The 10,160-nt window shown below is 38.0% G+C and overlaps 1 protein-coding gene and 1 long non-coding RNA gene across 2 annotated transcripts; one reads left to right on the forward strand and one right to left on the reverse strand.

Annotated features, from left to right (window-relative positions):
• The first annotated feature begins 1,179 nt into the window (after nt 1–1,179).
• On the forward strand, nt 1,180–4,285 carry LOC106941742 (uncharacterized). Its single transcript, XM_015024857.1, has 4 exons — nt 1,180–1,391; nt 1,499–1,828; nt 2,022–2,170; nt 4,068–4,285. Exons 1-4 carry the CDS (start codon nt 1,322–1,324, stop codon nt 4,155–4,157), a joined length of 639 nt encoding a protein of 212 aa, XP_014880343.1. The 5' UTR covers nt 1,180–1,321; the 3' UTR covers nt 4,158–4,285.
• Nucleotides 4,286–4,432: 147 nt separating this feature from the next.
• LOC106941744 (uncharacterized) lies at nt 4,433–9,953 on the reverse strand. The gene is made up of 2 exons (XR_001423448.1): nt 9,700–9,953; nt 4,433–5,261 (listed from the first exon to the last, which is right to left on the reverse strand). It is a non-coding gene; the product is annotated as an uncharacterized LOC106941744 (long non-coding RNA).
• Between the last annotated feature and the right edge of the window lie 207 nt (nt 9,954–10,160).

The raw sequence follows: 10,160 nt of genomic DNA on the forward strand, positions 1-10,160 counted from the left end.
TTTACAGTTTGGCACAAAATGGGTAAGTTCACAAAATGTTAGCATCTTATAGAGCCTTTTTCAAGTTATTATCTCAAAATGGTTAGCATGTGGCCTAGCTACAAACCTACTAAGATGCAGTTTCTACCTAAACTAACTGGCCTGACAAAGAGAAAAAAAGGCTGATGAGCTGCAAAGGTGGAGATTTTCACCCAGGCAGCAGACACACTGTCTGGGTGAAAGAGAACAGGAAAACCTCTTGTTGCACACTCCAAAAGTTTGGGCTTTTTGTTAGAGTGGATTGACGAAACTTATTATTGAAACAAACCTGCAAGACGTCTTGCCAAACCGTGAGAGGAACAGCTTAAAGATGTTTGTTACTGACACTGCTAGCAAGAAAAGTATGGTGCCACTTCTCTACTCTTTTTTTCTGAACATAGCTCATCTAAACATATTAATAAGAAATCATCAAAGCAGTATATTTATAATTCCTTGCAAAAATTGTATTCACTTAAACTTTTTTCAATTTGTCATCTCTTCAAGCACAAACTTTAATGACACTGTTTTCAGTTTTTTGTGATAGAAAAACACCAAGAATTGCACAATTGTGAAGTTGAAAAATAAACCAAAACGTTTGATCAAATTTGATTCACGTTTCCAGTGTGTGGCCTTTCTTCCTGGCACTGAATTATTTTAACAGGTCTTACTATTTCATGCCAATTTACTTAGAAAAGTACAAGTGTGACCATTATTAGACTTTCCAGAATGATTTCATTGCACTACGGGAAATAAACCGTCTAAAAAAAATAAAAGCCAGACAAAATGTCCCAAAAGTCTTTCAATCATACTTCCTGTGTCTTTACCACAGTGTCAACTTCCCTAATTCTGCAAAATCAATGTAAGAAACCCTGCCTGAGATTGGAAATATGTTTTCTCAGTGCAATGAAAATAAAAAGGATCAAAATTTGAAATAGTACCCCATAAATACCAACTGTTTTTAAGTGATTTTAGGACCAGAAGCATCAAGAAATCAAACATATGCCAGCTTTTCTCTGTTATTTCTCTTCAGACTGCAGCTCCACCACTAAGTAAGTGTTTTAAACCCACCTTTGAAAGAAATTGAAAAAACTCACTTCCTGTACCAGCTGCTTGTCAAATGTAGTTTCTATTTATGTGTTGTCAAAGATAAATAAGATTGGGTTGCAGGCTGAATATGCTGACAGCTTCCCGCCCACATCAAAGGTATTTTATATAGGTCATGTGTTCCTGTGAGCTGTCAAGTTCGACTATGTGATTGAAAACATTTCTGCATGTGGAGTCAGAACCGGACTGATCTTTGTGAATGTCAACTATCAGCATGTCTGCTGTCTGGGTGAAAATCTCCACCATCCTTTGCCTCTGCTACACGGCAGGTAGGACTCAGTCAAATGAAATTATAAACAATAACATGCGTATTTAAGAAAATGTGATGGGGGTATTAAAACTGGCATTTTGTGTGTGTTTTTTTTTCTTTCTGTAGAGATGAAAGGAGTGCAGTGGAGAGAAGTTGGACAATATATTACAATCCAGTGCAGATCTTCGTCTGATCAAGATAGTCTGATCTTAAAAACGGGTCTCAATGAGACTGAGATTTTTGTAATAAACAAAGACCCTTTTAAAGAAACAATTGGTGACAAAATAAAAGGACGAGCTCAGACAGCTGGGACATTCCCCAACATTGATATTCTCATTAAAAACTTGCGTGAAAATGACACGGGACCATACTGGTGTACTTACTCAAAAACAGAAGACGTTACATATCAACAGAAAATCATGAAAGATGATGGATCTGTGCTGCTGGTGGTGACTGGTGAGTATTTATTTTGTCCTAGATGTTGCTTCTTCCAAGTCAAACACATATAAACTAACTGTAGTTAAAGGCTTTTTAGTTAGAAAGGTTTTCATGCCTCGAACACAAAATTAGCAAGTAAAGATTGTGACACGAGTCGTATTGCTGCTTAGTGTTTTCTATTAAAGTTTTGACATATGGTTTTGATTTTAAGAAAAAAGACAAGAAACACCGCCACCATCAAATGATCGGCTGAAAAAGTGCGAAGAAGCAGATATGAACATGGTGCTGCTGGGGGTCGCCATCGCTTTTGGCGTCCTGTTCATCATGACGCTGGGCTTTGTCCTGATTATCATGCGCAAGGTATGAATTTGTGTTGTTTTCGTCTTTGTTGAGTTTTGGAAATTCACCGTTTCCCTTTGACTCAACTACTGTTTGTGTCTTCGCGGGTGTTTCAGGATCAGTAAGCCTTCCTGACTGAAAGTGTCACTCAGATGCTATGCATGAGCCACATTTAAAAAAAAAGAAAAAAAAAAGGTTTTCCTCTTCAAGTAACGATTTATTACAACATGTGATAATTTGTTAAAATTCAAAAACTATTTCGAATGTTTTTACGAAATCATTCATTGTGGCTCAAACGATTTAGTGCGTAAAGCTGCGTTTATGTGATCATAGATTGCTTCTGTTATTTCTTTTGCAAAACTGACAAACCTGAACCTCAAACTTAACTCTGTGAGCAGGAAGCCTTGTGCCTATAATGCTGAACATCTTCACAGCTCTTTCAAAGACAACTAGCAAAATTGAAACACTTTTTTGTTTCAACATCAAAAGCAAAAGTAAAATAAAAAAGATGTATATAGCACTTTTAAAGACATGAACAAAACAAGAGAAAAGATGCTGGAAAATGTAGGATTACAACCCACCCCCCCAAAAAAAATATATAAAACACAATTCATTTAACAAAATACACTTTAAAATATCACTGTGTTTTGTAGAAGATAGCTAAAAATTCAATTCACAGTACTCAAACTTATTGGACAGTAGTACCAGAGTCTCCAGTTGAAAATGCTCCGTCACGTTTTGCTTTAAGCCCTGAATGTGGCACAGCCAGCAGAACCTCAGACACCGACTGGGGACAAATGAATGTAAAGGTTTGAGGAGATTCTGGTCTGTGAAAAGCTCTGCAAATTCAAATGGTCTTATTATTGCAGTAGACAGGAAACCATTGAAGCCAAACAAGAAGTTGTGTAATGTACAAGAATTTGACCTAGTCAGTAAACTAATGAATGAGTTTGTAACTATTTGCAGATGCTGCATGCTTCTTCTTCTTTTTTTTTTTTTTTTGGTTTATGTAAGCAAGTAGGAAATTACAATAATAAAGCCTAGAAGAAATGAAAGTATGTAAAAGGAATCCCAGCTACACAACGGAACTCAAGTGTGCGATGTTTCACAAAACATAAACAAAAGCAGGCATTTGTCATGAGTTGTAACATAAAAGCCTCGTTCAAAATATATCCCCAATGTCTGTCGTAGTAGAGCACAACTGCTTACAGCTTAAGGTGGCTAGAAGGCCATGAGTTTTTTTTTTCGCAAAAGTAAAAGAAAATCATTTTAGCATCTTATTAATTTACTGGAAGAAGGTTTTAGCCATCAAACTGCTTATCATGTCTAGACACTGATGCAAGCAACCATGTGAAACTTGGAGGAAATGTATAATTGCACAGCCACTGCATGGCACTGATAAGTGATGTTTGACGAAGCTTTCAGTAAGAACAAAGAAGCAATATGTGAAACGGAAACAACGGGGGCCCCAACACATATCTTTGATGTACGCCTTTTCAGAGCAGTGTAGTTTGAGGCAGTAGTAGAAAACAGTCTTAGGAAAACTGTGTTGATTACACATTTTTCATGAAACTACGTCAAACCTGATCTACTGAATTTTTTTGAAGCGTTTTACATGTCACAGATTATTATTCCAGATGTCATATTTTAACCATTTCATTCAGAAATGCTTATAAATTTCTCCCGATCATTTTGACCTGTGTTATTTACAACGCTGACGTGTTGCAATGCACAAAGTCTTCGCGTCTTGTATGGGACAAACAGAACAACTTGCTTATAAAAAGTTGTCAGTCAAACTATTGGAAAACATTGATTTTCTTAATTTTTTTTTTTTTCTTTTTGAAGCTGTTGTCTTTGGTTTCAAACTCATTTCCCCATTTTAAACCAGTCTAACTTGCTGACAATCTTTTGTGACCAGACCAAGAGCTCAAACAAAGCAATAAAGCCGAGGCGTGTTGCTGCCGGCAATGATGTTTACGAGGACATGCGAGGAACACTGAGGCGCTGAGGATGCACTTTGCAGGACGCTGACATGCATGAAACTCATGAAGCCGTGGACCACAGAGGCAAGCGGGGCATGTGATGCACTTCCCCAACAGAAGCAAACAGAAGGCAAGCGTTTGTATTTACAAGAGAATGTCTACAAAGACAAAGAAGAGACTGGACTGAGTGGATCATCAAAGTTGTACTTTGTATATGTTGTTTGTATAGTTTTATTTTAAACTGGAAAACAAATATTATGTGTAGCATAGACTTTTTTTTTTAAATGTATGTTTTGTTTTGTAATTTAGTACCAAGTTTGACTAATGTTTTATATAGAAAGACCAAAGTGGAGCTGGAATGGAATAAAAAACAACAACACAATCTGACACTTAGAGAGCAAATAAAATGAATCTGGCAAATTGGAAATATGAGGAGTTTTAAACAATTCCATCTATAAAATCTTTTGTTCTGTTCCCAGATTTCCTGAAGTGTTTTTAGTAATCGTGACGCATCTAACATGATTGAAACACATAGACGTCTTGCATATTTCTAAATGCAGATTGCAGTTCACTGTTTTTAAGTGATTTTAGGACCAGAAGCATCAGGAAACCAGTGTGATACATTTCAGGATACGGTTTATATTAGCAGAACTAACTTTCACCTCTACCTTTCACTTGTGAAATTATTATTTTTTTTTTTATTATATAGACAGATTTTGATTCAGTTAAATGCCAACGCTCAGGTGTCATTTTGAAGCTCTCGGCTACAGAAAGGCTTCATGATCAAGAAGTATTTGCAGTAAACAGTTTATATTTAGGAATAGCATGTCAAGCACTATCAACTTTTCCAAACCAAATTCTTCCGATAAAATATTTCACTCTAAATGCATTTCAAGAAGGTGTTGGCACACATTTTAATACTAACCGTGTAATAGCAACAAATGTGCTACAAATATGCTTTGTAGTATTTTGGTAGTTAAAATAAAGACTAAAACTAAGTATAAAATCTTGGTACTGATTAAATCAAGGTTTATTTTTCTGTTAAGTGGAATATGTGTAATACAATTGTCTGTATTTTTAATTCTAAATCAATAAAGCAATGTCTTTGCTTACTTTCAAACTTTCTCCAGCTTTTACATTGACTTGATAAAGTGTTAAGAACTCTGGAAGTTTCCCACATTTTGCCACAACGCAAGAACAAACTTTAGTGCATTAAATCAGGATTTGAGAGCGACACAAAGTAGCACACGATTGGGAAGTGAAGGGAAAACAATTAATGATTTTCATTTTCCTGTTTTACAGATGTACCTCTGTAAAGTGTTCATGGATGTTGCACTGGGCAAACTCCTCCTTTTTGTGCCTAAATGACAAAATGACACGTATGCTTTGAAGAATCCTTACTCAGTCTAAATTCATTCAGTCCGCCTAAATTTGTGCTTGTCTCAGTTTCAGGTTGTCTTGATTCCAGAAAAGCATTAGGATGTTCTTCCTTTGTGATTTGATAAAGAAATGTGGATAAATATGATTTATCAGTTCAGTTCTATCTTTTGTAAAACAAAAACAACAACAAAAAAAAACAACAACTGTGAAACACAGGCAGGCATCTGCTTTGTATAAACTGAAAATGATAGTATAAAAACTTTCTTCTCCATTTTCTTGACCTCGTCTGTTGCCAGGGAGGTGAGCCATTTCACCAAAACTATAATTGATTTAACATTGTGTTTAAGTATTTGAAATATGTCTTTGTACTAGACTAAAGAGTTTTGCTCATTTCTAATTGAAAAAAATAAAAAATAATAATAAAAATGTTCAGACAAGATCAGATGAAAAGCAACCGTAACCATAATTTTTCATGTAGACAGGACAGACATACAGATACACACTGTATTTTGACCAATATTTTTATGGTTTTGAGTTCTCCATCCGGCCACCACTTGCCACATAGTGGTCTTCTTTTACACTAAAACCACCGCCAGCTTAACCCACAACAAAAGAGTCAGTAATTGTGAAGGTGAAAGTCTAGAGTCTTACAGTAAATGTGGGCTCAGTTAGGAGAAACAGCAGGTGTGCAGTCACCATGTGTCACCTTTAGAGGAACAAAACCTAATGAGTTGTGCAAATATCTGTCAACTTGCCAGACTCTCATTCAAGAGTATCGTAATGAACCACCTCGAAATTACTATTACAAAAGCTGGAATTTATATTGTTTTCACAAGCCATATTGAACCAAAATGACTAATAGGACGTCAGCTGAGATGCTCCTGTTGGTGAAGTTAACGATTACTACTACAAGAAGAAAAAGCGTGTTGGTATTTTATTAACACTGGCGACTCAAGCTAGTTCACATGCTCTCTTAAGTGGCTCTTCAGTTATTATAAATCTTAAAGCTGTTCAAATAAGACATCTCCGGCTGAAGCTGAAATGTAAAAGACGTTGCTTGGGGTGAAGGGAACAAAAAAAAAAAAAAAAAAAAACATTGCTTGCAAAGTGTAGCTAAGCTGGATGTTTACTTAAGCGGCAGCTTTGTGGTCAAAGGTTATATTTTCTTCACGAAGATGCTCCACAGGACACTGAAGTGTGAAACGTGTCATCCTGTGCGTTTGTAGGCGAAATGTCAGCGACGAGAAGCGCAAGAACACGGTTAACGTTTTGTATCAGCGCACGATGGAGAGGGACCACTTAAGAATGGTCGTGAGCGAGATGTAAACCAAGCGGTGCCACAAGTTAAAGCAAGTGGTGGAAACAGAGACCACTGTTCCGAGAAACGCAACCTAAGTACATCTACAGTGAGAGCATCCAGCCAGAGCCACAGCTTTTTTTTCTTTTTTTTTTTGTCCTTTTCTCAAATTAGCTTTATGCACTTTTACATTTTTTCTGTTTTTTTACTCAGTTTTAAAAGTTTAAGCAAGAGCAGGAAACTTCTCAACACGCACCTGCTGCAGCAGACGTTGTAAATGTGTCACAATTTTATCACAGGAAACAATAAAAGAACTGTGTCAGAAGGCGCACATACAAAAAATATAAGAGAAACAGATAAACAGAGGCTGAACTGACGAATGTTGACGGAAACCAGATGAATCTCCGTGTATCGGCAGGCAGCTTTGAAGAAAAACACCCCAGTATCAAGTATCGTAATCTGCACGATTTGCAAGAAAACAGTGGAAACTGGGTGCTTTCAGAGGAGTAGGTAGTTTGGTTTGGATGGAACATGTCTGGTTTCAGATTGTCTTATCTTACGCAGGTTCAAAAATACTTTAATACATAGCTTCCCCCACTTTCTGGTTACAACGCACCTGGCTTTTACAACAGAAACAGGATGTTGATATATATATTTATTAATATATCAAGGCATATGTCGCAGAAATACGATTAGATTAGCAAAAAAAACATGACCACTATGCTGCTACACTTTGCTGCTTTGTATTCTTGGGCATGAATGCCTCATCAGAATGGAAAAAAAAAATGTCTTGACTTTGTAGGCAAACAGTTCCTCTAATTGGAAACTATAAAATGTGATGAACATGGGGGATGTCTTGGGTGTACTCCATCTGGAGATGGATGGTACATAATAGATAACATGGAAGTTACAAATTTAGATAAACAATTGAAGGTTTTGGCTTTGAATCAAGGATTTTTTTTTCTTGGTCATCACGTTCTCATTCTCAGATTAACGGACGAATAATCTCATTTGGCGTGTTTGAGGTGCGTTTGCACGTCAAGCTAAGCTGAATTTGAATTTCAGCTTCTTTGTACGTTGGAACATGAACGTACGTGACTCACGTAGACGTTCACTACAACCCTGACTTCAAACAAGTCGTCGTAGGTTTTCAGAAGATGTCACAAAGCACCTTCCTCCTTCACATTCATTCCAGGGATTTGCACCTCCAGCCTTATTGACATTTTCTCTCACGGCATAAAAAGTAATATCTGCTTTTGCCCACTCTCAGGGAATTTGCAAGTGGAAGTTCCCGCACTCGCCTTTCATGCTCAGACACTACAGTTTAGCTTTCGACACCCTGTGTCTCTGGATGTATAAACTTTCCGTCAATAATTACCCAGGCTTCAAAGAAGTTAGGGGACATTATGCTAAACTACAAGAGGATGGGTGAAGACTAATTTCTCACTGGCCAGTTGCTTAGAGTACACGCTGTTGAAACGCACTGAAACCATAGCTGACTCAAGCCACTGCGTGTTTTTCTGGGCCATGCATCTGGCATGTCCAGCCACAAATGGTACACTTAATCGGGTTATGCTATTTAATTTTGTTGCGTCAGCAAGTTCTGGATGTATTTACGTACAATGAGGTGGGGAAACAAAGCGTAGTTTTATGTCTTTAATTGAATTTTTAACAAATGGAGTTCCATCTGACGAAAACGAATGTAGGTCAGAGCTTTTAATTTTGCTCTCATTTTACAAGAACACATTTGTATTTTTATCTATGTGATAAAAAATATCTCTGTCATTTTACCTCTGTGACAGTAAAAAGGAGTCGTTGCTGTTGTTGTTGGCTTTTATGGCAACAGTTCTGCTTCAGACGACTCCACAGCTTCGTCTTTTTCCTCACATGTTGCTGATTGTTCTCTATTGTTTTCTATGAACCACACAGACAATGTATTTGCATTATTAAATCCCACATTGACTTTTAGCTAATAAGGTGAGCTCTGAAGGGAATTTTTTGATGTGGATTTTATGTGGGGGCAGAAATGGTAATGAAGCTGGATACAAATGCATGTCACACTTTTTTTGTCTCCACTTCACAGTTTAGCACTATTTTAACAAAATGCATAAAGGATTGTAGATGTAACGTGACAAAATTTAGAAAAGCGTTACTAAAACGTTTACAAGACACCTCAGGAGACAAGGAAATATTTCTGCAGAACTCTGTTGATGCTGTCGATTTGCCTTCCGTGAGCAGCTCGGATCTGCGCTAGTTGCTCTTAAACATCAAACTGAAACATTGCATCAACACAGACTTTGAATTTTCTCCTCAATCACTCGTGAATGCGCTGGAATGCTTGGTGGAAACGGAAGCCGAAGAGCCCACGCAGCGACCACAAGAGGTCCCTGCAGCTCAGAGCTACTGGCAAGATGAGTGTCTGTGTGCGGCGAAGGTGAAGCGAGGTGACAGGGTTTGACATTTGAAAGTTGGAAAGGTTGAAGGTCGACTGAACGCTTCATCCAAGCGGCACGTAGCTTCACCAAGACTCAGAGTTTAAAGTCCAAACAGTTTTTACCTGCCCGCGCTCTCCCACTGCAGCCTGTCAATACTGTACACACATGGGTGTTATGGGTATACAGTGATAAAATGTTCCACACAAACGCATTATTGTAGCTGTACGTCGGTTTTGACCTTTGCGCAACAGATCAGACCGGCAAATTGCTCAATCTCAGGATTCCTAATCCAATAATCCACCGCCTGATGATCCCCTGAGCGCACAGGTAAGACTGTAGTCTTTATTCTTTCTCTGGTAGGTGAAAGCCCCCGCGGAGTTACTGTAAACCACTCCCGCTCCTGGGATAGGGCGTGCGTCAGGAGCGCAGGTGAGATTATTAGACTATCCAGCTCACACAGCGTCTCCTGAAGCAGATAGAGGTGGGAATAAAACACTGGGGCAAAGTTTAGGGAGCTCTAAAAAGCATAGGAGCGAGCTTTAGAGACCGGTCGGTCCAGAGACGACAGAGAAGGCGGCACAGGAAGACGCAGTCTGGAAAAAGTTACGGATGCAAACGACACTTTTGAGATTTTCCTCTTTTTATTAAAACACTGCGAGCAGAAGAGAAGAGATTATCTGCAGCCATGAAGAAAACTTCATATCCAGGTGAGCGATTTGAAGCAACACCCCCTGTACCTTTAGTCTGTTTGTGAAAAGAAAATACCTAATGTTGGGGGTTATTTAACAGCTTGCAAAGTAAGTTTTTCTTTTTTTTTTATCACTGCTTTTCTTCATATCTAAAATCCCCTTTATGCGAAAGGCCCCACGCTGCGTGGGATCTGTGGGTGTGTTTTTTTTTTTAATGCATATCCATTT

The sequence above is a fragment of the Poecilia latipinna genome, unplaced genomic scaffold (assembly GCF_001443285.1).
Source record: "Poecilia latipinna isolate Pla-1442-1.1 unplaced genomic scaffold, P_latipinna-1.0 Scaffold3836, whole genome shotgun sequence".
NCBI classification, from domain to species: Eukaryota; Metazoa; Chordata; class Actinopteri; order Cyprinodontiformes; family Poeciliidae; genus Poecilia; species Poecilia latipinna.